This window comes from Protopterus annectens, chromosome 14.part0, assembly GCF_019279795.1.
Source record: "Protopterus annectens isolate FY-2018-M chromosome 14.part0, PAN1.0, whole genome shotgun sequence".
Lineage (NCBI taxonomy): Eukaryota > Metazoa > Chordata > Ceratodontiformes > Protopteridae > Protopterus > Protopterus annectens.
In genome coordinates this window covers 1101435668-1101463140 of record NC_056748.1, presented here as the reverse complement: position 1 = coordinate 1101463140, position 27473 = coordinate 1101435668, and the positions used below count along the sequence as shown (strand labels likewise).

The following is a 27473-nucleotide window of genomic DNA, read 5'->3' as shown; positions in this document are numbered from 1 at the left end:
TGAACGTTCTTCTGTTCTAATGTAAAAGGAAAACCATGCTAGCACCACTGTTTTTCTTGGGTACCACTATAATTTCCTCATGTCCAGTCCTACAAGGTGGACCAAAAGGATGCAAGAAACCATTCAGTAACAAAGACCCTGAAAAAACACTTATGCAGATAAGGTTCTGCTCAAAGATGTCTTGCAATATTTGTAGAGAGAAATTATCCTCCCAAGAGAGGGAAGTTCTATCCTGTGCTGTATCTAGCAGAGTTGTTATAAACAGCATCTGTCTTGAGGGAAAAACACATACTATTGCTGGGAGATTTAAGAAGAGCTCCAGAACTAGGCGATCACAGTAAATTCTACAGTTTTCTGGATTTCCTCAAGGAAAGATGTCTGGATGAGGCAGTCATCCAGGTATGTGGTAAATGTGAATTCACTTGGTCCTGCAAAATACACTTTGGCATGTCTACTGCACACATGGATTTTACAAAGGGCAAGGAGGTGAACTTGTAGTGGAAAGACCCAGCTTCAAATGTGAGAAACTCTCTCCCCACCCAAACTGCTGAAATGAACCAGGTGTCTTTCAGATCCAAGATGACTATGCAAGCTTGCTGATGGAGTTAACATAGAACTCTTTGCAAAGTTAAGTGCTTTGAATTCTGAGACCTTTAGAAACTTATTCAGTCTTGACAGGCCTTTCAAGATCCTTTTTTCTTGGAACCAGAAACAGTCTAGGGTACTATGCCTCCTCTTTTCCTGGTACTTATGTCAGCCTTTCTACATCTTTTTAATCCAGCTAACCTATCATCCATGACAGCCACTCATTCGTTCTCTAACTAGCTGAAGCTGCTGCAGGTGGGTGGTATGAGTCCAGATGCAGTGGACCAGTATCCTAGGTGGATCAATTATTCTATGCCATCATAACCACTCCCTCTGTCTGAGCAAGAGTTTCAATGGGGCAATGTGCAAGAGATGTGACATGAGGACAACATTCACTCCCACAAACACCTATTCATACATGCAATCCTGTATACCAGTCTGCAACGGAGAAGCTTGCAATGGTGTCTTGAGATGCACACTGTATCCCTCCTGAAAAACTGGTGAGAATACTGGTTGTTCTTTCCCTCTTACCCTTGCAACATTTGTATGGAGACTGCAGAATAGTGGGGATTGGAATTTGCCCTTTACCTCACTGTACTGCAATCTTGGAGTTGGTATATACAATTTTCTTGCCCCATGCAAAATATATTACATTATATATATATATATATATATATATATATATATATATATATATATATATATATATACACACACACACACACACATATATATATATATACACACACACACATATATATATATATATATATATATATACACACACATATATATATATATATATATATATATATATATATATATAAATATAAATATACACACACAGTTTACTACCAAATTCTCACACCTGAAATTTAATAACTGAAACTGCTATATATTATTTGATACAAGTGATGAATGATTTATACATGCAAACATGAATAAATTTATACAGTTTTATAGTAGTAGAGTATGTTAAAAATAGGTTGTCTTAAAATAAACCACCATTATTTATGTTTTATGTTTTCAATGTTTGTCTTACAATATACTATCACTATCTTTAGTGTTAATGTGTTTTTAAATAGAATATGCTACATATATATATTTTGTTAATAACTCTTTATGCCCTTAGATAGTTTAATGAATATTAATATATATTTATAGTATGAATCTGTAGAAATCAATGTTTATACTAAACACCATTGTTTGGTTGTTTGTTGGAAAACTTTGGTTTTTATAAAAAATCCTGATGATTTGTACAAAGAATGAATTGCACAAAAAACGACGATGTATAACATCAGTATATAAAATATCTGGAGGCAATTTTAAATGTTTAAATGTTTAAAATGTTCATCTGCCCTGTTAGCAATGAATGAGATGTTATAATAACACAAACGATATATTGAAAACCATGCTAACTAAGATTTAACTTTTGAACTTCTGAATGGTTTCTAGAGTTAGTTTTTAAATGTGTAATGATTAGTGGTTTTAATTGGATAATTGAATGGAGATTAATCACTTAATTACTTAACTATCAGTGTATATATTCTGACCTGATTTTATGTGATTTGTAACCTGATGAAGCGCACCTGTGTGTGCGTGAAAGCGCTCGTTCAATAAAATCTTTTTACATTTTTATGGTGGTTCCTGGCAGTTTTCGTTTATCCAAATTCTCACACCTGCGAGTGTTCAGATTTCTGAACCGAAATGTCGGAAATCAAATCTCCGAACAGAAACATGACCGAACAAGTTATTTCAGAAAAGCTGACCTATCAGAAATGCTGACTTTACTGAAAATACCACACTTCCAGTCAAGAGCAATGACTGTTTTTGCAGGGGGCAAGCCCCCTTGCACCCATCCTACACCCCATGCTACTTATATATACAAACTCTGTGATCGCACTACAGTGAGGGAAAGGGTACATTTCCAAATCCCCACTATAGTGCGATATGCATTCAAAATGTTGAATCCACAACAGCAAATGCTAGTGTGAATTTGCTGTTGCGAGTTCAACATTTTGTTTTTGTTTTTTTTTAAATGTCAAACTAGGGGAGTGTTTCCAATTTGAACATAGTCCCATCATCCTTTTGATAGTAAGCCAATATATTTAAAAAATAAATAAATATATATATATATATATATATATATATATATATATATATATATATATATATATATACACACACACACACACACACCTTTGTATAAATGTATATATAAAACGAAGTTAATGAAATGGTTAGAGTTGACTTACATTGCAAAAAAAACTTGCAAAAAGTTATACAAGTCTAGATGGCACAGTATACAAGACAAATGACCATTTTGGAAATTAACAGTCTAAATAACATGACAATAGCCTGCAATAAGAGCCACACAAAACCAAGTAGAGTAAATAAGTAGGATTCGGACTGGCAGCAAAGAAAAAACTTAATTCAAATAATCCACAGCACAGTAGGTAAAAACAATAATCCAAGTAAGCGCTTTCGTTTGTCGCACTGACAAACTTCTTCTGACAATAAAAAACATCACTTACTTCTGTTAAAACCATTTGAAATTCCCTCCTTGCAAAGTTATTAGTCCAGCTCACTGAAAATACGTGATGTCAGCAAAATGACCCCCCATCCTGAACACACAAGGCTAAAGCATATCTTAAAGAAAGTATGATTAGTTAAAATTTCTTCCATATTATGTAGATAATCACTTTTATTACATATACTGTTAGTTTTGCTTGGGTTCAGTATATTGTGGCTATAACTCATCATTTTAGGCTCAGTGATGGGTCTTGTGAGTTTTTAATACACCTGTATTCAACCATTTTTAGTTTTATACTCAATAGTGGTTTTTATTTATTCATTCTTGGCTTATTTGCACATTATATTGCTCATTTATTATTGGCTTCTTTGCACAGATTGCTATTTGTACTTACTATGTACTTTTATCATGGGTTGATTTATACATGCAATTCTTTATTCATTTGAACATCTTACAACTACTAATGTAGGTATTATATGTATTTTTAGTATCTAGGTTATCTTGCTTTCCAACATGTTTTATGTTTTTTTAAAATGTATTTGATTGAGATATATAAGCATATTTACTATCATTTTACATAACTATGTCTAAGATATGCTTTAGCCTTGTGTGTTCAGGATGGGGGAGGGGGGTCATTTTGCTGACATCACGTATTTTCAGTGAGATGGACCAATAACATTGCAAGGAAGGAACTTCAAATGGTTTTAACAGAAGTGATGTTTTTTATTGTCAGAAGTTTGTCAGTGCGACAAACGAAAGCGCTTACTTGGATTATTGTTTTTTTTACCTACTGTGCTGTGGATTATTTGAATTAAGTTTTTTCTTTGATGCCAGTCCAGAACATAACATGAAAATACTTGTAAACAAAGAATTTCTCCACATATTCTACACTCAAGTATCGCTATGATTAACTAATGCTCTAAAGAGAAGTACGTTATTGATCCTTGCCAACATACTAAAGTAGCATGTTACTCAACCTTAACAAATGTACTTTTTAATGAACACAGCTCTCTCTAAAAAGCATACATTTCACATGATTTCATTTGTTCAGATGTTCAACTACATTGCACAGTAGGTGGTCTAGAATCTGATTGTTCTGTTAAAAAAAAAAAAAAAAAAAAAAGAATGCATGGAAATTACTGGTAATTTACTTCAACAATTTAACACTTAAAATAAGAACTTGTGACAAAGCCATAAAAAATTACAGCCACTTACCTGCATGTATCCCGTTTCTGCTGTCTTCACAGCAGTGTCAACAAGACCTTCTCGGCCAGCCATAGTATGGAAAAAAAACTCTGTTGGTGTCAAGCCAGAATAGAAACTATCTGCAACAAAACCCTTTGCGGCTGGAAGCTGCAAACAGAGAAGCCAAGTTAAAGCAAAACTCTAGCCACCAGAAAATCTCCACCTGTCATAAATGCAACTTGGATGTCGTTCCAAGAAAAGTTAAGGTTAAGAAAAACATGAATTGTACACATTTGTTCGCTATCATTTTCTCAAAAACAAGGCCCGTTTCATTTACTTTTCCTTTTTTTTTTGATCAAAACATTTATAAATTTCTTAAAAAGTACTGTCACAATGATAAAAACAAAACTTCCTTGGAACTTGCCACTTAGGGCTAAGATCAATGGCCAAGTACAGTCTATGTTCTTTCCTCAGAACTACTGGCTTGTAGGACTTTCAGCTTCTTACATAAAATATCTGTATTTCTATATTACTGCCCCCCCCATATATAGAGGTAGAAGAATGACTCAAATATCTGAAAATCAAATTCCCAGTTACTAGTTATATGTCTGTATGCTGTTAATAAGGAAACAAGCAAGATGAGAGAAAAACAGCCGCCTACTGAAGCAGGACATAAGAACTTGCACTGCTCACATCAAGGAAATGAATTAGGTTTATGTTTGCATACAGCAGTAAGATGATTTTTAAAATTAAATTTCCTCTAGACATGTTTTGCATTTAATATAGCCATACTCTCTGCTACTTATCTAATCCATTAATGTGAACAAGTACCATTGATAAATGGTCACCTTAACAGAATAAGTCTGAACAGGATTAGTGCTTTACCTTAACTCTGCATAGAAAGGTTGCAAGCAGACAGCCTGCTTAACATCCAAAGTTGTCGGCCATTTATAAAGCAAAGCCGCCTTTCCAATTGCTTCCTTAAAGGGGGAGGCAGCACATGCCATCTTTCCTTTCTTGGAAGAAAGAAATTAACAAATGTGCCCCAAAAGTTTTGGGGACTCAGACCTGACTTAGTCACGGTAAGTACACTGCAGTAGTGATCCTTTTATTTGATCATCAAATTTTTAGGGGAGTATACTCACAGCTGTACTAATTTAATCATAAGGATCATGGCTGCAGTACAAAATTCTTGTACATGGGAAAGAGAAAGTAGTTTGCATTCAAAGATAAAGGCTGACCTTACACTTGGGAGGTTACAATATACCCTGAAAAATGCATATCTTGCCCTACTTCTGCACTGAATATTTAGCATTTAATACTTGGAGAAAATGCTGACTGTACTCCAAGTGGCTTCCTCACAAATATCTGGGCTGACACATTTTTCAGGAAAGCTGCTGTGATGGTCACTGCTTTACTAGAATGGCCTCTTACCTGTCCTTGTGTTTCCATGGGGCTCACAATATAAATCTTTACATTTAACCAGCCATTTGAATAGGATTAGTTTAGATACAGGTCTACCTTGTTTATCAGGTGTAACAGAGAATTTCCTTAGTCCCCTCTGTATAATGGCTTAAACACTTGCAAACATCCATTAAATTAAACATTCATTTACTCTTTATTCTCAGATCTTGGACAGAATACTGCAAGCTGAATGGTTTGCTTCACTAATAACTCTTAAGATCTCTGTGATGCGGAATGTCATACTGGTAGCAGCCTACATATCCTTGAATTCCATAATATTTTTTCAAAAAAATAAGTTTCACAGTACAAGACAAACAAATGTAGTAAATGCTATTAAAACGGTAGAAACAGCAATGATATTTGAAAAAAAAAACAGAATGGTGCATTTACATTATTTGCCTTAATGCTGTAATACAATACAGACAGTTTCAGATGCAGCGTTGGATTATTTTTAAAGCTGCAGAACATGGTCATTTCAGAATACTTTTATTCAGTAAGACATGAACCTTCACAAAGACATCATGAAATTTCTTACAAAGTGCTTGCTTAGGGGGAAATTTACAGAAGTATGAAAAATCTTATTTATTTACATAATTAGCAAATAAGACGATATTTCTCAAAATGTACAACTTGCAGTGCAAGTATAAATGACAATTTCATCATCTTAGGTTTCACATGCTGCCATGCAATATTTGGTAAGTCAACTGATTTTAAAATCTTAATCTACATATGGGAACATTCACTTTCATAATTACTAGAAAACAGCTAGCAACATCTCTAGTACTATACTATATAGGAGAAAGAGCATGTATTTTTCTCTCCCCCACAGCAACACACTCATTAATAAAACAAAACACTCTTACGAAAACAAACAAGTGAGTGACAAACTGTAATACCTTTAGTGTAGGCCATCCCAGATTAACGCCGCCATTTTGTTACCTGCACCCTGCTCTTTTTTATGCTACTATTAATTGGTAAGCCAGTCAACTTAAGAAAACCTGCTCCCAAAAAATGTCACAGCACCATATGGGGGTCTTAACTTGAACCAGGTAAAAATGCATTACAGGCATGAATGAGAAAACTGAGACTACTCTTTACATAAATTAATTCACATTTATACGGCTCATCCTACCTGTGTGAAAAATGTACAATGCTCTCTGTACACCAAAAGCTGGCAGCTCAGGTATGCCCCAAGCAGCGGTAAAGACTTAAAAACAGGGTCTCCCAATGCAGAAATTTCATAGAAGCCTAAATATATATTTAAAAGGAGGAATTATCAGCTACTGTGCTTCAAACTTCAGAACCCAATGAGGTATACATGTCTTCTGGGCATCCTCAGGTGAAGGATTCTTTTCAAGAACTACTTCTTAATTTATACATTACATTAACTTGCAACATGAGTTCACATGGATTTATAATAAACATAATAAACAATAGTTACTCTCATTCCCTGCCTGCAACAGGAGTTTCGATGGTGGGCGAAGAAGGGCCTGTCACCAGAACAAGAGACAGCCATTCACTCTAACCTCAGCCACTCAGACATTAACAATGGATGCATCGGATTTATGCCTGGGGAGCCCACATGGCAGGAAGATGTATTCAAGGCACATGGTCCTCAAACCAAATGCATCTACATATCAATCAAAAAGAGATGCTAGCTGTTCACAATGCCCTGACAGCCTTCAAGGACCTACTTCATCCGGGACAACTACTGATAAAGACAGACAATACCACGGTTATGTGGTATATAAACAAGCAGGGAGGCACTCATTCTTACCACCTTTGCAGACTAGCCATGACTTTGTGGGACACAGCATTGACTTACCAAGTACATCTGCAGGCACAATTCCTGCCAGGAAAGATAAATCCTCATGGATCCTCACAAGTGGAAATTGGATCCACAAGTCTTCAGCATGGTAACAAGGAAATGGGGATGCCCAGACATAGATCCATTTGCCTCACCTCAACTGCCAACTAAAGAGATTTTGCACAAGGACTTATCACAGACGAGCATGGAAAGTGGATGCCCTTTCAGCTGGAAAAACTTTTAACAGTATATGCCTTTCCTCCTCTCCCTCTCCTTCCCAAGGTACTCCTAAAGGTCAGGCTGGAGAAGCCAAAATGATACTGATTGCCCCAGACTGGCCATGCCAGTACTGGTATCCAATCCTGAGGAACTTGTCTCAATGCCCAGCCTGGACCTTACCTCAAGTGCCTCATCTACTGTCCCAACAGAACAATCAGATCCTGCACAGCCAACTCAAGACCTTAAATCTGGCAGCATGGCGGATAATGTAGTCATACAAAACACACCTCTCACTAAAGCGGTGATGGATGTCATTTTGGAGGCCAGGAGGCCTAGTACTAGAAAATCCTATGCTGGAAAATGGAAGAAATTCTGTGCTTGGAACCAGGCACAATGAATTGACACAGCTGTACCAAATATTCCTCAGATTTTGCAATACTTGACTGAGATGCTGGACAAAGGCCTATTCTTTTCATCTATAAAGATCCATGCCTCTGCCATTTCGGCTCATTACAATACAGAGCCACCAATCTTTTTGCATCCTTTATTAAGGCAGTACCCTCAGAGGGGCCAAAAATTTAAGGCCTCCAAGGAGATCAGCAATACCTGCATGGGACCTCAATTATGTCTTGGAAAAACTCACCCTGCCTCCTTTTGAGCCAGCCGCTACAGCCGATATAAAATTTTTATCTTGGAAAACAGCCTGCTCCTAGCAATAACTTCTGCAAGACGAGTCTCAGAGCTACAGGCACTCATGGCTGTGGAATCTTTTATCATTTTTTATCCAGACAGGGTTTCTCTGAGGACAAACCCGACATTTATGCCCAAGGTAGTGTCCAGTGTGGCCCTTAACCAAACAATTCATCTGCCTACCTTTTATCCAAACCCACAGAATAAGGGGGAGAGAATTTTGCATTCTTTGGACATACAGACAGCTACACTTCTATTTGAACAGAACCAAAGCTTTCAGAAAGACAGAGCAATTACTAGTGGCATATGCTGCAGGATCACAAGGAAAGGCTATCTCAAAGCAGACTATTTCAAAGTGGATACGTCACTGCATTCGTTTCTGCTATTCACAACATGGCAAGTCAGTACCTAAGGGCATTAGGCCACATTCAACCAGAGCAGCAGCCACTTCAGAAGCCTTCCTCAGGGGAGTACCAACCAAAGACATTTTAGAGGCTGCTACTTGGAGTTCAGTGTACACCTTCACAAAGCACTATCAGTTACCACTCTACTCTAAATCCAGGGCAGGCTTTGCCACTGCAGTTCTGCAGGGCCTAATAGCTGCTCCTAATGCTATTTAGCTCCAGCCTCACAACCTTAGCTTTGGGACTCAACCCAATTGTAATGACTGCAACAGTGAAACATGAAGAACATAGTACAGTTGTGTACACTTACCATAAATGGAGATGTTCGAGTGTATTCACTGTTGTAGTCCAGGTTACCCACCAGCCATCCCCATTTCTTTGCTGGAACTTATCTGTACTTCTCTATTCTATACAACCTATGTGGTGTATTTGCTTGTAGATGAAGGCAAAATATATACTTTGGTGCATGCATGTTTAATTGACATATTTTTAGCCTACCCTTTTGGGGGCACCTGACATCTGGGGCAAGAAAAACTGAAGAAAATGGCGTCAGCTGCATCTTTTATACCCCTGGCGCACTGACGTCAGGGAAGAGGCGACAGCAACCGACGCCGGACATAGACTTTGGTATTCAGGCCGAGTGAGGGTAGCCTGCCAGCAGGATAACCCAATTGTAATGACTGCAACAGTGAAACACGAAGAACATCAGCAAATCCCATTTAACTCTTGCCTATTCTTCCTCCCAGATAAATTTGTCTCCTTTTTAATTGTCATCCACAATTTCATCTGAATCAAAAATATGCCTCTCACACATACATAAAAAGAACTACAAACCTTTATAATATCTGTATCGTACCATCCACATCCACGGACATAACCTTCCACTGTCATATTTTAATTACTTCTGCTTGGTCTCCTCCTACGTACCTTTGGCTGTCAAGGCAGTGTTTTTAACCAAAATCCTCAAGTATTTCATTTTATGTCCCCATAAATATGGCTACTGTTGAACTAACTCATGGATAGGCACAAAATTTACCTCTGTTGCCCTCATCATCATCTTCATTTATTATGAATCCCAAAAATGTCAAAATATTTCAACAGCATTGGGATATCCCCTTACGGGTCTGTCAGATACAATATAATATATGCAAACAATGTTATTTTTTGTTTAGTGCAACATTATTTGCCCTTTATTTGCATTAATTAAGACTCCAAACAAAAAGGCAAACACAGGAAAATGAGAACATACCTGCCTGGTTCCCATACTCAATTTGCCAGTTAGTAGATCTCCAACTTTTACTCTTGCCTCTCAGTCCTTATATATTTTCCTCATTAAATCTATTTTAGAGAGCAATGCAAATGTTTCCATTGTTGTTTATGTGACGATAGGAGTTACTGCCATCTATGCCAGGAGAAGTAGGGCAGTGGATGTCTGACTTGTGCCAGCACAGCTAGGTGGAATTTTGTAAATAATGTCATTTTTATATCAAACTGATTTGTACAGATGCTTGTGCTGAAAATGTATTTGTCAGGTTTGCTTGTGTTAAAATGCATTAACAGTGCACCCTGCTGGAATTAAAAAAATGTGCATGTATTACTGTAACTGAATTAAATGTATACCTTTTAATAGATGATACTGGGACAGCAGAGGTTAATCAGCTAGCTTACTTTAGAAAAATGAGAGAAATGTAAATGAACTGTTAAACCATTAAAACATCACCCCAAAGAGCTGAAAAGGACCAGAGATAGTGGGTCTGGAAGAAGCTTTTGTTCTTTAGCTCCGTAAAAAGAGGGGAAGCCCCAGGTACTGCCATTGACATGCACATGTGCATTGTAGCCATCTATGATAAACTCCTGTCTTAGCTTCAAGGGAGATACCATGAGAACCTAGAATCAGTTGACCAGATGAGGTCATTCTTGCAAGCCATCTTGGATATTATATTTTTACAGGGAGTAATCTCTGAGTATTTAGTATTCTGTTTTGGGGAACCTGACTAGAAAGACTGCTCACGTACTTCATTGTGCACTGCTCTATCAAGTAAGTTATTAGGGAATACTAATTCTCCTAGATTCAGTCAGGAATACAGTGAAGCTTAGTTTAGAGATCGTCCATCAATGTTATTTTCAATACTACCTGTGAAGTGAACTCTGGTTTACTATAAATACATATTTAGTATTTTCTTGTTCTTTTATTATTTATTATTAAATATATTTAAACTTTTCATTGCGGCTGGTCCTTTTTAGGAAATATTTAAGCTTTAAGAGTATTTGCACATATTTATTTGGTGAGAACTCTGTCCACTTCTGTAAGTCTTGCCGATGTGTATTAATATTAACTTTACTTAACATAACTGAATACCTTTTTAAGAGCCTTACAGTAACTGACTGGTGGGAATGAATATATCTTGTAGTCTGGCCAAAGTTGGTAGAGCGGGTAAATCTGTGCCAGCCTTTTCCAGGTAGGTGTGTGTGCCTTATAGTAACTGACTGGTGGGAATGAATCTACCTTATAGTCTGGGCAAAGTTGGTACAGTGGGTAAATCTGTGCCAGCCTTTTCCAGGTAGGTGTGTGTGCATGCATGTGCAAATTAAATCTCAAAGTGTGCGTGTCAGCTACTTGGAGCAGGGATACAAAGCACTGGTTTTACAGTGCTAGTAGGGAGCCTTACTGGGGACCTACGGAGAGGGAGACAGATGCACCCAAATTCCAGGGCTGGATTTGTGCCCTGTGTGCTCTTATGGGAAATTGTGCTGGATACAGAGAGGTCTGCATCTGGAAATACTGAGTGTATCCATTTGTACTCCAAGTGCAAGTCCCTCTCCAATGTCAATGGTGAGGATTCAGGCTCCTTGGATTACTGGCCCAGCATGGGGACATCACAGTTTACAAAAAATCCAAACTGACCCTGCTGAATGCTTCTCTGACCCTGCTGAATGCTTCTCTGCATCCAAGCTCTCAATTATTTTATGTTCCAATTCCTTCTGAATCACTATTCTATTAATATTTTCACAAAACCACAGTGATCCAGGTGCATCAGTTTTGGTAGTACTTCTGCTACTCCCTTAGCTAATACAGGCAAATACCATGTCATTATTAAATAGAAACTGGTCTATGTGGTCTTTCCTCTCTTCTGCAAAAACAACTACCATTTCCTTCCTCCATGATGCTAGCACTTCCCCCCTTTCACAAACAACTTCATCAAAGTCTTCATCACTTTCTTCCCTTCCAAATTCCAAGCTTCTACAGGAATGCCATCTGTTTTTGGAGATTTCCCTGTGGACTTGCAATACATAATCATTTCATTCTCTACTGACACCAGAACTCTCAGCGGTTCTATTTTGGAACCTTCCTATTTTTAGACCTAATTTACCCTTCACATGATGTTCCTGTGTTTGGAGATATGTCCCCATTTTCAGGCTTGATTTATCCTTTACCCAATTTTCTGAATCATTTGTATAAGATTTTGAGGATGTGAAAACCACATTATATTACTAACATACTAGTGACAACAATAGTTTAATTTAAAGAAAGACGAAACATCTCGCAACCCCCTTTCCCTGCAGAAAAATAAATAACCTTGTGATTTTTGCAATTCAGTTCTTTAAAGTCTACAGATTTTACACCATCTTTGACAAAATGATGGAAAATACAAGTACATTAACACACTATTTTTAAATGTTTTTCTTAGTAGTATCCCACATTCCTAGGAAAAGTTGTGTGCTATTTGGTATTTACATTTTATTCTAATTAGATGCCCAACTTTTTAGTTGGAAGTACCTACTTTAAGGGCCTTTGTTCTTATTTTCTATGTCAGCAGGCTGAGTATGATTTACCCTGGATATCAACAATAGAGCCTCTTTTTCCTCTAACAATGGTATACCTAGAACTTCCACAAATATTTTCAGTAGCAACTGATCCAACCTCCCTTTCCTTAGCCTTACACAACTGTTAAAAATATGAAATATCTCCATTACCTCCTCAAACTCTCGTCGTCACAGCATCCTTCGGTTTTACTACTGCTCTTTCTACAATCTGCTGCCTTAATCATTGTACTAACGATTTCTGTACTCTAGAATTACTGCTAAAATTAGCTGCTCAGTGATTTTTCTTAACACTTATTTCTTCTCTAGCACTGTGCAACTGCTCCTTTTCCTCTTATGAGAGATTTCCCTTACTATACAGTGATTTAACTTTTGCAAACCCTTCTGGTAAGTATTTCAGTTTGGCTACATTTCTTTTTCCCTCATTCCAGCTATGTATCTTAAATGTATTTTCAGCTTGTTTCAAGTGTTAGCAACCCCTTTAGGGGCAGGTTCTATCTTGCCTAGCAGTTTCTGAATTTTAACTGTTACCCCGTTCTAAAATTCTTCCACTTTCATTAAATATGCAGGAAAGTGCCAGTGTCTCAAATTATTAACTTGCATCCTACTCCTCAGAGAGGTTTGGACTTATTAACCTGTATCTACATCGGACTCCTTACAGGGGCATGGATTTTATTAACCTGCATCTTACTCCTCAGAGGGGCAGGGATTTATTAACCTGCATCTGCATCCTACTCCTCAGTGAGGTGTGGATTTATTAACCTGTATCTGCATCCTACTCCTCAAAGGAGCATGAATTTATTAAAACCTGCATCTTACTCCTCACAGGGGTGTGGATTTATTAACCTGCATCCTACTCTGCAGAGGGGCATGGATGTATTAACCTGCATCCTACTCCTCAGAGTGACATGGATTTATTAACCTGCATCCTACTCCTCAGAGAGGCATGGTTTTATTAACCTGCATCCTACTCCTCAGAGGGGAGAGGATTTATTAAAACCTGCATTTGCATCTTACTCCTCAGAGGGGCACTGATTTATTAACCTGCATCTTATTCCTCAGAGGAACATGGATTTATTTTCCTACTTCTGCATCCTACTCCTCAAAGAGGCATGATCAAACAAATTTTTGGAGGAGTCTATTTTCAATACGCTTCTAGGATACAGTAATTCCAGAACAACTTTGCTCAGTTGATGTATCTTGGGGAATGTTATTTATATATATACATATATATACACATATATATATATATATATATATATATATATACATATATATATATACACACACACACATATATATATATATATATTAAACAAACTCCTGTACTCCATATAAAGCACCTTCATGTATTTTTAAATCTATGCTTTCTAAATATAACTTCTTTTCTAGACCCCAGTACATCTTCACTGTTATAAATCAAATTCAAGTCACTACCCACTGTTAAAATACCTTGCCAAAAAACATATCCCCGATCCTTCTTAGCTCAAGTACCTTCATCTTGTTGGCAATAAATGCATGATAAAGTAAACCTGCTTTGCCAAAAATCCCTCACTGCCATAAATCTAACCCTCAACAAACAATGTCCAATCCAGTAACAATAAAGGCTCTCCTCCGTATAAAAAGCACAATTCCACCAGGGTACTTCTCCAAGAGTGGTAGTAATCCAAAAAACGAAAGTAGCTGGATAATATACAATATTTTATATTTTATTGTATAAAACACACAATTCAGACAAACTGATTAAGCGCTTTCATCTCCTTCACGGAGACTTCCTCAGAATCAGTTTGAAACAATAAAAATCTCCATTTAAATACAATCAGTTAATTATTCAATTAGTTGTTCCATTGTTACTTTATTGGCTGGCCATTCTGGAATGTTTATAGGGCATGTAAAAATAATTTTGATGGTATACAGAAAGAAAAAAAACAATAATAACCAATAAATAATTATATTGTGTTGATATAGTGTTTTGTGTTTAGAAATGTTTAAAAGTAATACACCAAAAGCATATACATGTAGGTATAGGTATATATATGTAAAAAAATATATATAAATATAAATGCTAGCTTCCACATAAATAAAATATTTAAAATTCAGCTTATAAATATGAAATATTAAATATAAATATATTAAATATATTAAATAAGTGTCTATTAAAATGTGTTTAGAAAAAGGTATTTAATAAATATGTATTTAATAAATTTGATTGATTATAGACAGGGAACTGCATATTACATAGAGAATAAAATATATAAAGGACACAGTAGATTTAGGAATGGGGGATATCACAACAATAGAGAAGAACCACAGTTTGGTGTATTAGACAATATTAGTTTTGATGTTGAACATAACCCTACATATGAACAGCACTTGGGGGATGATGGCAATTCCGACAGGACAATCCCTTTAGGGGAACAGGGACCGAGGAGGTCCGAGAGGATACGAAATATGCAGCTGTCACGAAAAACCATTATGTACCCCCACAGAAGAGAGTGGGTTTCAGGGAGAGGAGATAGTAAACACTACTATAGTGTCCATTACTTTAGATACAACAGATGAATTTGAAATAGTGACTGCAGACCCCAAAAGGGCTTCCAAAGTTGTTATTCATACACAGAATATTTTTTTTATTTACAATTACACGGATGTAGAGGTTAATCAGGAACATTTTAACCTTTTTATTAAAGGTTTTACCTTCGTACCGGTAAAGAGACCTGGTATCGAAGATATTCTTTTAGATATAAAACTATTTACCAGGAAATTTAATTTACGTCACATTTTTAAGGAGAGTGTGAATAAATGCAATGCAGACGCTCTCAAAAAGTTTGTACCTACAACCCCCCTTTACAAAGTGATATACTAAATTTTGAAAGATGTGTCACAGGGTTAATTAGAGAAGGATACAAAAAACAAAAAATCCTTGAACAAAACCTTACTAAAGAAGAAAATATATTGTTACATGAGTTAAGTAACAATGATAATTTACGTATTATGAAACCTGACAAGGGTGGGGGGGTTGTTTTAATGGATACATGGGATTATACGAAAATAATGTTTGATATACTAGACAAAGACAATATGTATATGAGGGTATCCAGAAATGAGGTAAATATTTCCTATAAAAAATAGACCTTATTCTTGAGGATAATTTGCTTCAAGGTTTAATTGATGTAGACCTATATAATTTTTTAAAGGTTATGAAACCGGTGATACCAGTGATTTTTGGAATATCAAAGATACATAAAGATATTGAGAATCCCCCTTTAAGACCGATTGTATCCTCACAGGGTTCGAAAACACAACCCTTGGCCATTTACGTAGATTCCAAACTAAAAGCATTTTACAAAAATTATTCCCATATTCTAATAGACTCTTGGGATTTTCTCACCAAAATAGGGTCCAAAATATATATATATATATATATATATATATATATATATATATATATATATATATATATATAGAGAGAGAGAGAGAGAGATTATACAACTTTTTTTTACTGTGGATGTTATAGATTTATTTTCAGTAGTTCCACACAATATTGGCCTAGATTGGTTCGAAAAAATGGTAGTAGAAATGCAGATTTTAACACAAGATGAATTTAAAGTGGTTTTAGAGAACATGGAGTTGGTGTTGAAGTACAACTATATTTATTTCCAAGGGGAATTATACCACCAACTAGATGGCGCTGTTATGGGTTCTGCCTGTGCACCCATTTATGCCATTATTATGCTGTACTGGGAAAAACAATATATTTTTAATTCTATGTTTTATCAATACATCATTGATTATTATAGATTTTTGGATGATATTTTTATCCTGTGGGATGGACCAGAACAGGAGATTATCAATTTTATGAATTATATCAATAATACTACAGAATTTTTAAAATTTACATCAGAACAGGATACAGAAGAAATCCATTATCTTGATGTAAAACTTAAAAAAAGACCATGTTAATAGAAAATATAAGTCTAGGATTTATAGAAAAGATTGTTATTCTAATTCTTATCTACACTTTTTAAGTGACCACCCATACCATTCTAAAAATAATATAGTTAAAGGACAAATGATTAGGGCAGCTAGGATGACATCCGATAGAGGTGATCTTAATGAAGAAATGGAGACCATTTACAAAATGTTTAAAGAAAGGGGGTACCCAGATAATATTATCTTACCCGTTAAAAAATTTGTATATGAAAAATGGGGGACCATTTACAAACCCTTACTTACCAACGGTGTAAATACAAATATTGAAAAAAGGAACAATGATAAAAATGGTAAAGATGACCAGCTGCCCTACTTAATATTAACATATTACAATGGCATGGGTTGGATAAAGAAATGTATTAATGATACATGGGATTTATTTAACAAAATACCTACGAGAGTAGATGTATTTCAACAGCCACTCAGATACAGCTTTAGAAGAAACAGGAATCTCAAAAATATTTTTGAGAAAAAGAAAAATGTGAATACATCCATAGGTGGTGCAAGTGCCAAATATGGCACATTTAAATGTGGCAGATGCGCACAATGTCCATTTATAGCGGGAACTAAAGATTTGGATTTCCCCAATATCAATGTGACATTAAAAGGAAATAAATACTATAGTTGCTATACAAAAGGGGTTGTATACATTTGTTATTGTAAGAAATGCTCAAAATATTACATTGGTAAAACAGAACACAATTTAAGAACACGAATATATGAGCATATACGGGGTATTACCAAAAAGAATGACAACAATGCTTTATTTAGGCATACACAGAATTGTGAAGAAGCTGATTTTAAATTTTGGGTAGTGGAAGAAGTTGGTTTGCCAGAAAGAGGTGGTGACTGGGAAACCAAACTGGAATTTAGAGAAATGATCTGGCAGTTAAGATTAGACGCATGTGGTATATATGGTTTAAATGACCATATTTCCATTGCCCAGCCCTCAAATTACTTGCAGAAGACTGAAAAAGACACTTTTAGCTACAAGTTTAACAGCCCCTTGATAGAACACTATCCTATATTATTTATTAAATATATTTCATATTATTTATTAAATATACAATACTATTTATTAAATACATATTTATTAAATACCTTTTTCTAAACCCATTTTAATAGACACTTATTTAATATATTTATATTTAATATTTCATATTTATAAGCTGAATTTTAAATATTTTATGTATGTGGAAGCTAGCATTTACATTTATATTTATATATACATTTTTACATATATATACCTATACCTACATGTATATGCTTTTGGTGTATTACTTTTAAACATTTCTAAACACAAAACACTACATCACCACAATATAATTATTTATTGGTTATTATTGCTTTTTTTCTTTGTGTATACCATCAAAATTATTTTTACATGCCCTATAAACATTCCAGAATGGCCAGCCAATAAAGTAACAATTGAACAACTAATTGAATAATTAACTGATTGTATTTAAATGGAGATTTTTATTGTTTCAAACTGATTCTGAGGAAGTCTCCGTGAAGGAGATGAAAGCGCTTAATCAGTTTGTCTGAATTGTGTGTTTTATACAATAAAATATAAAATATTATATATTATCCAGCTACTTTCGTTTTTTTGGATTACTACCACTCTTGGAGAAGTACCCTGGTGGAATTGTGCTTTTTATACGGAGGAGAGCCTTTATTGTTACTGGATTGGACATTGTGTTTGTTGAGTTGGTGCACTTTCTTGTTACAATAACTCTAACCCTACTATATTTTTTCTTCTATCACTAATGGAACCCCTCCCCATGCCCATTAGTATTCTATTTGTCCTGAAACACTTGCATCAAGTTCCCACATTCATTCCTAAGCACATCCTCTGTAGTACTGTTATTTGAATCCTATGCTTTCGCTTTCAAGGTGAACTTCTTTGCATCCATATCACAAACACACAATGTGGTTATGCTCAGAGAACCACTCATAACCCTCTATACCATCACTGTTTATTCAAGTTCACCATGCTGCAACTACTGCAGTACTGTTTGTATTTAAAACTAATAGTCTTTCTCTCTCCTTTGCTTTCATTTTCCCTTCTCAAAGTTCCAGGTCACTACCTTTTGTTCTCTCTCTCAAAGAACCACTGAAAAGGTCACTTAGAAATTGACTAGACAGAGTGTTCCAAGTGATTTGTCCCATCAGTTCACCTGGTAAGATAAGAGGTGCCCTCCAAGATTTATCATCATTTTTTTTCTCTAAACACCTTTATTGAATTATCACTTGTGACATAGGCAAATTTACATACATATAAAAGCAATCATACTATAATTAATAAACATTTTACTTAACATATATTGCTATACATCATACAACCTAAGCAACATTACATAAATTATTCAATTTCTGCCCTTTTTTTTTTAAAGAAACATCTTTCTTAAACCATCACTTACTAAACAGGCATACATTTATACAAATGAAAACAAACCACACACACACAACCCTAGTTGCAAGCATTTTACATCACAAACCATACTGACACTCCCAGTTGCAAACATACATCACTTATCTGCCCAATCTTTCAAACATTACATAGCTCATTTAAGTCCTGCCACCTTTTAAATATCATTCCTCCCCCTTGTATACATTGTTCCCACAATTCACAATTTTCCTATAGTTTGCTCCTACCCTTTTCTAAAGATCTCATTTCCAGTTGTCCCATCTCTGTTAATATATTCACTACTTCTAGTACAGCTGGTTTAGATTTTGATTTCTATTTTCTAGTAACTGCTTTTTTGGGCAGCCACCATTATTAGAGACAGCGAGGCCTTGCCATGCCTAGGCAATTCCAATTCTGTATCATTGCTCAGAAAAATCATATCCATCAGACCAATCTGCCCACCCAGCACTTCTAACAGTGCATTGAACAGGGAATCCTTAAAGTCCACCAATTCACCGCACTCCCAGAAAATGTTCCCAATTACCTCTCTTCCCAGTCACACCTTCAACATTTGCTGTCTGCCTGAAGAAAAAAATCTCTGGAGTCTACTTTGGGTATAGAAATATCTATACAAACATTTCCAGGCAAAAATGCTAAACCTTCTAGACTTTGTTGAATATTCTGGGAGACGTACAACTATCCTCCCCATTGTTTCTTTGTGAATTGCTTATCCAATCGCTCTTCCCAATCCTTTGTAACCTCCTCGGATTGCTTCTTATAGTTATCATGCAATATTTAATATGCTCTACTAATTATTCTTTTTTAATGGCAGCTTCTCTAATAGATTCTAATAAAACACTACCGGTGCTGGTCTTTCGTTTAGGACACCCCTATTTCTTTCTCTTTGCCTATACTCCGATATCAATCCCTGATAGCGAAGGAAATCTCTAACCTGCAGTCCAAATAAATTCTTGGCATCTTTCCATTCTGTCATCTTTCCCTCTCTAGTTATTTGCTCCCAATACCTTGGTTCCTTTGCCAGTTTTCTCCAATAAATCGCAGGCCCCTCTTTCCTATTGTCTATATCCCTAATTGCAGTCATCCCAATCTGCACAATCTCCTTTCTCCAATCCCACGTCGGCTTAGTTCTTAGAATAATTTGTTACTTTATGGATACAATATTCTGTACGATTGTTGTTCTCAAAGGCCTTCAAAATCCCAGTCTCTCCTTATTTCGTGAGACCCCCCCCTCCCATTTCATTATCCCTTTCTACTCTGAAATACAGTTTTCTGCTTCTGCTATGTATAGGAGTCTTAACTGTTTAGCTTTGAAATACCCCTTCATATTGGTTAAACTCAATCCACCCAGTTCTACTGAAGAATCAGCTTATCCCACTTGACTCTTGTCATCTTCCCCTTCCAGATAAAGTCCTTCAGCTCTTTATTCATTGCTATCCACAACTTCTCTGGTTGATAAAGATTTGTCTGACCTGTGTATAAACAATTTATACTTTGCTAAATCTGCATGCGGTAATCTAGTTGCCTCTACATTAAACTTTTACTAATATTACTGTCAAAGTTTCTTTTATGTTATTCAGTTCATAGCAACAAAACAGCAAGATGTTCCATCTACCTGCTTAACTGAATAAACTACTGGAAACTTCAACAAGGTATCTTTATTCCTCCCCATGGAGGGTATCAGAGAGAGAGTCTCCTAGATCTGCTAGCTGAAGTGATTTTAGCTGGACTAATCTTTACATTCTGTTCACTTTTACAGTAGGAGATTTCTAAGAGACATGTTACTCAAGCCAGCCACAGCCTTGGAATCAAAATAAGTACATTTTAAAATTTCATCACAATTTAGGTAACTTAAAAGAATAAGCCATGTATGTGTGCATTGTTTGCACAGTTTTAGCACTTATCTGTTTTAAAGTACTTTTTTTTTTTTTTTGTCACTGTAATCAACTATTTCTACAGTTCTGCTTGATTCTGAGTGTTGCCTGTTTAAAATAATTAAATGAAGCCCAAAGGATGTTCTTCTTTCGGCTTTTCTCAGTTAGGGGTCACCACAGCGGAACTCCGGTCCGCTGATTGGCAGTAGATTGTTACGGTGCCAAGGTGCCAGCTCGACGCCCAACCTTCAAAGGCACATCCATTCACACATGTCTTTCGAATGCCACTCTACCGCAGGGAGGACATGCAGACTCTACACAGAAGGCGCTCCAGTCGAGAATCAAACGGAAGAACCTCTTGCTGTGAGGCGAAAACGCTACCGCGGCACCAGCATGGCTTATAAATGAAGCCCAAAGTATAGTAAACTAAAATTAGCTCTGCTCTCTAGTGACAGTAAAATGCAGCATGGTCTCTTCTGTGGTGAGAATAATTGAAACCATACAGTGTGCCTGCTGTGATTCGCCAGTGGGCTTTACTGTTTTTGTCTGTACAAAAGTTACGAAAGGTGGGTGACCATGCCACTGACTGCTGATTCCAGATTCATCTACTGACTGCTAGATAAGTACTCTCAAGTGCTGTTGTGCACTTCATCATGAAATATACAAGTACTGCTATTATGTTTGTGCATTTGCTCAATTTTTGCACTTTTAACTACTTATTTCTGCTGCTTTTGCCACTGTATTTGACTGTTGAGCTGAATCCCCATTCATCCACAGCTAAATAATTCCAGATTCCTGTGTTGTACTTCGTCTCAAAATACACTAGTGCTGCTTCATAACTGTGCATTTGCAGTTTTTGCACTCATCTATGTTGAAGTACTTTTGTTTTTGCTACTGTAATTAACTGTCGAGTTTCTGCACTTCTGCCTGATTCTAAAGTGTTTTCTGTTTAGTTTACAGTACAAACTTATTTAATGCACTGAGCTTCATTTTAGGATTTTAAAATTAGGAAACTTGGGTCTACCCATTAAGTGAGAGTAGAGGGGTTTCTTCAGTGTTGAGGATCACTGAAGACACCTTATAGCACGTTGTTGCGATTGGCCAGTGGCCTGTTTTGCTTCTTTACTTTTTATTCTCTGCTTGTTCAAAGCTGTCTGCATGATGCTGCTCATCACGCAGAAGCAATTAGCCATGATCTGCATTAGTATATGTGCTTAGACGATCAATTTCCCTATAAAACTACCCCCAAAAGCTCATGAGTGGCACCAACTAGAACATTTTTTCCATTTGCACAGACATGGCTTACTAGAAGCAGTTTTTTTTCACCTCAATTACCTACCCTCAGAAAAAATACCTAAAAGATATCAGATTCTGTGGTCCTGGCAGTCAAATGAAGCTTTTTCAGGTCGGCATATATCAAACAACCTCTGGTTGTGAGAGAAAATGTAGTCTGTGGGGAAGGTTGAGTTAAACTTCCCTTGGTCGATTTCAGGAGGAGGTAGAGCCACTGTTGCCTCAGCCAGAAGAAATCACCACATTCTCATGGGAATCTTTCTGGATCTTCTGAAGAACCGTAGGTATCAGTGAAAACAAACAGGAACATAACCATCCATGACAATGAGAAGGCACTTGTCTTTTGAGCCTATATGTGCAAGGAACTCTGGAACAGAATTTCTTTAGCTACTGGGTTTGTAGCAGAGATCATGGGAATATAATGATACAAGCTAAATTAAATGGGAAAAAGTAAATTCAAATTAAAATTTTCATTTTCCCCTCTGAGGTTGTGAAATCCTGAAGTTAGGATATTTAGAGATCATGGTGAAATAGTGTAGCCTTGGGTTAAGGGGGTGCAGACAGCACAGCTCCCTGAAACAGAATATCATCTATATTAATACTACCTGTTTTTTCCCCACAAGACTCAGCCACAGGGATCAACTAACAGTATTGTTCTGTGGAGAAAAAAAAACAGGCATCCCCATGATAGGTGAGGCCCTTACAGCCAATTTGTTCCAGCCCAGGAACTCTGATTTGTCCATTTATCCTTCAGCAACACAAGTCAGGTGGTAAGTAAGAGGATACCTAGCAGATCCAAATGAATAAGTTTCAACTGTGGAGCTCACTTTCTTTGACTGCTCCCCTTCAGCACCATACTGCTGCCCAGCCTTGGGAAGGTGTGCATGTCTACACACACACCTTTCTGGGTCGTGCATTACTTGCCAACATGTGCTCTGCAGGCTCATGTTCCACATGTATAACACAAAGTGCTCCCATTAAGTGTCATCCACATGGCAACTCACAGTCATCCCTTCCCCAGGATGGATGAGCCTAGATCAGTTAGTCATGTCCATCCTCTCCATCCTGTCCCTTACAGTACAAATGACATTGATCGAACACTGATCATCTTACAATTAGCAGAATCAGTGACTCAAATGGTAATGCACATTCCTTTGGTGCTTGAAGATCAGAAGGCTATGGGTTGCATTTCCACACCACGTACTTAGATTAGATAATTTTCCAGCACTGACACTGAAGTGCAGCACTTGAGTGTGCGTCCTTCAGGTGAGACTTTAAACCGAGATCCCATCTGCCTGTGAAGGTGCACGGTCAAGTGGATGTAAAAGATCCTATTTACACATTCATACTCAATGTACACCTTGTCATTTCTTTCCATTTTTTTCTAAACTAGCATATAACCTACATAGAAAAAAAAATTACATTTTTCATTTCAAGGAAAAACAAAAAAATATTTCTAAGCCATCAACTATTCTTTAAAGTTTCTTCATCCATCCCCCATCCTTTCTTCCACAACCATCTTTTTGGTTCATCTAACACATCTTTACCATCACTATTTTATAATAATCCTTCACATCTTTCCATAATTCCCAGATTGCTACTAACAATATTCTAGCCTATGTTTCATATTTACATTTTCTTTCCCATAATATCTATACAATATCATACCCACTGTTGTCAGTTTTCCCATTTATATTGCGTTTTAACGCTTGTTCAAAAACTGTTCATTTTTTTACATTCCAGAAACTGTTTTGTTTCTTCATTACACTCAAAGCTGTAGTACAATCCAAATACAGGTTTGCTGCATCTGGGTCTGTTTGTAGGAGCTGTTGTATTCTGAGCACAATTTCCAAGCCATCTTTGATTGGAAGGGGCCCTTCTGCACCCTTGTGAGGTAAGTGTGCTAACTGGAACCTGTCTGGTGAAGGATGATTGGTCTAGGGCTTTGAGTACACACGCTCACTGGTTCTTTTGATTTTTTTTAAAGCTTTTATTTTTTTTTTTAAAGCTTTTAGCTTCTGGTATTTAAGCCCTGCATTTGAGCCAGTTTGTATGTGCACTGAGCAACACCAAACACAGCCCAGCAATTGCACGTCATAGCTAGACAGGTAATTTTGACAATTTTTCCCTTAGATACAGCTGTAGTACATTACTGTTGTCCTCATCTTTAGTACATCTCAGATCTAAGAAGTACTGCTAGTGAGCTGTGACCCATTAAACCATCAGCCAAAAACCCTGTGAGGGATACCCATCTACAAAACATCTCCTAGATCAGTCATGAAAGCACCCCCTTTATGATAACAGTTCTTCAAACCTAATATTATGGACAGTTGGACTACCCTTGTTTCTCCTGCCAGCCTTGTTGACTTGGGTCTCCTGATGCAGTATAGCAACTGCTTCATGTACACTGACAACCCTCTACTAATAACTCACTCTAGTACAGAGTGCAAGAGATGCATCTACACCAAGAATCTTGAATCTCTGCTCTCTCGCACTCAAAACAGTAACACTGAAGAGGTTGTCAAATCACCCATTACTCATGCACATAGTACCACTACTCCCACACAGTACGCATCCAACATATAAATGAACATGCAAAGATCATCTCTCAAAAAATTTACAGAAACAACCAAACACCACCAAAACAAAATACTGCTACAACTAACAATTCCCACAGCACCCAAGACACACAGCAACACCAGTGTCTCACCTACCAAGCCCTTAAGGCGCAACTCAAAAAACAAACTTTTTTGTCGTTGGAGACTTCATAGTGAGACGCACGTATGTCCCATTCACAAGCTTAGATAAGGAGAAAGTCATGGTCAGCTGCCTGTCCGGTGCCAGGATTTGTCAGATCACACATGCACTTGCTCTCTCGGCAACAAGTACCATTATGACGGTCATAGCTTGTGTTGCAGTGAATGACATGAGACACTTTAATGGACTACATGAAGAGAAACATAATTAAGCTCTGAGTATGTGTCCCAGGCAGGTATGACCCTAACCTTGAGCAGCATATGACCTCACCTAGAATGATATATTTCAGTAATTGGCTTAGTTTTTGGTGTCATTCAAAGGGGTCCAGTTTGTCAGCCTGGGATGACATGGTCGACAAACCTTGCTGCTTTGCCAGAGATGGTTTACACCTGGCAACACTAGTCTTTTGGCTGCTGGCAAAAGGCTCGCGTCTCCCATAGTGATTTTTTTCTTTTAGGCAAGGTCTCAAAAATAAGTTATGTACTTACCATAATGTTCCATGTTTGTAGTCCATCTTGTCTACATTCTTGCTGAATGGGTTCGGAGCAGATCCTTGTCTCCGACTCGGCCGATACTGAAGCTCGAGCACTTTTACTGGCTCGAGGCTATCCCCTATCCCATGGTGCACCACGGCAACTCCCCAGATCTTGTTTGCAAGAAAGTAACTAATACACAACAGTAATTACACTATCAATAACTATGTACATACAAACAAAAGGACTTTGTTTTACTATCCATGCTATGTGGACAGACAACTATAACAACGTCAGACAGCATAATAGATAGTCCACCAGTTCCTCCAGGATTCAGGAAGGGGGAAGGAGGGTGGGAAGCAAGAATGTAGGCAAGATGGACTACAAACATGGAACATTATGGTAAGTACATGACTTCTTAATGTTAAGTAGTCCTATCTTGCCGTAATTCTTGCTGGATGGGACAGCGTCCCCAGCACCTTTATCCCGGGTGCCTCAAACAAAGACTCTTCAGCACAGTGGACCCAAAGGATGACCTGTCCTGGGAGGCCAAATCCAATTTGTAATGAGTGACAAAGGTATGAGGTCTTGCCCAAGTAGCTGCTGCACAAATGGTATCAATTGGGAGTTTTGATTTGAAGGCATATGAAGCTGATACTGCTCTAGTTGAATGGCCTTTTACTTTAGCAGGTAGTTTCCCAGCATTTTTGTAAGCAAATGAGATGCAGTCTGAAAGCCATTTAGACAGTCACCTTGGAAACGGGCAAGCCTTTGTTCTTCTCTGAGAAGGAAACAAACAATTGATTTGGTTTCCTAAAATCTTCAGTCCTGTGCAGGTAAAATCGGAGAATTCTATGGACATCTAATTGATGTAGTCTGTACTCCGATTCATTTTTGTAATTTGGGAAGAATACCGGTAATTCAATAGTTGTGTTTAGATTATGTCCTGCGCATACCTTAGGGAGGAAGGAAGGGTTAGTTCTTAAGGAGACTCTATCCTTATGGCATATAATGTATGGAGGTTGAATGGTCAGAGCTTGCAATTTTGAAACCCTCCTAGCAGATGTTATAGCTACTAAGAACAATGTCTTCCAAGACAACAATTTCAAGTATGATGAAGAAGATGGTTTGAATGGTGGAGAAATCGAGGTCAGAATTAAGTTTAAGTCCCAGGGCTCCGGAGGTTGCCTGATTGGAGGTCTGAGGACGACGACTCCTTTCAAAATGGTTTTACAATAAGAGTGGGACATAACAGGATTTCCCATGTTCCCAAAATGATAATTTGAGATGGCAGCCAACTAAACTCTAATGGTAGCAACTGCAGCTCCTCCTTGAAAACAGATGCAAGGAAGGAGTGGGATAGACTCTACGGGGGCTATCTATGCCTTGTTTAGCTGCCCAAATGGAAAACCTTTTCCATTTGCTGGAATATAATTTCCTGGTGGAAGGTTTGAGGGAAGAAATGAGAATGTGTTTAATGGTAGGAGGAAGGGATATACACCTGGCTATTCTTGGAACTGGAGCAGCCACGTTGTCAACTTCAGGGTTTGGATGGTAGGATGGAACTGTCCTGATTGGTGAATCAGAAGGTCTGGAGATGGTGCCAGAATCCATGGTTCTGCCAAGAGAGTGTGTCACAGGAAGGGGAACCAGACTTGGCGAGGCCAGTAAGGAGCAATAAGGATCAGGGTACTCCCAACAGTTTTGCTTTCTGAATCTCTTTTGGTATGAGAGGAAAGGGTGGAAAAGCATAAAGTCGTCCCAGAGGCCAATTGTGGACCACAGTGTCCCTGGGTGACATCCCCGGATGGGGAATGTGGGCAAAGTAGTTGCTGCATTTGGTGTTCATGTACATGGCGAATAGGTCGCAGCAAGGGTGGCCCCATTTGTGGAAAATCTGCAACTTCTGTTTTCAGGGACCACTCGTGAGGCATCAGAATTGCTCGACT

The 27473-nt window shown here is 37.3% G+C and overlaps 1 protein-coding gene across 1 annotated transcript in view; it reads right to left on the bottom strand.

Annotated features, from left to right (window-relative positions):
• POLR3A (RNA polymerase III subunit A) overlaps nucleotides 1-27473 on the bottom strand; it is a 1593947-nt gene that overhangs the window by 416224 nt on the left and 1150250 nt on the right. Inside the window, exon 19 of the mRNA XM_044055661.1 lies at nucleotides 4334-4471. Within this exon, the coding sequence (XP_043911596.1) occupies nucleotides 4334-4471 (138 nt within the window). The remainder of the gene's footprint in view (nucleotides 1-4333; nucleotides 4472-27473) is intronic.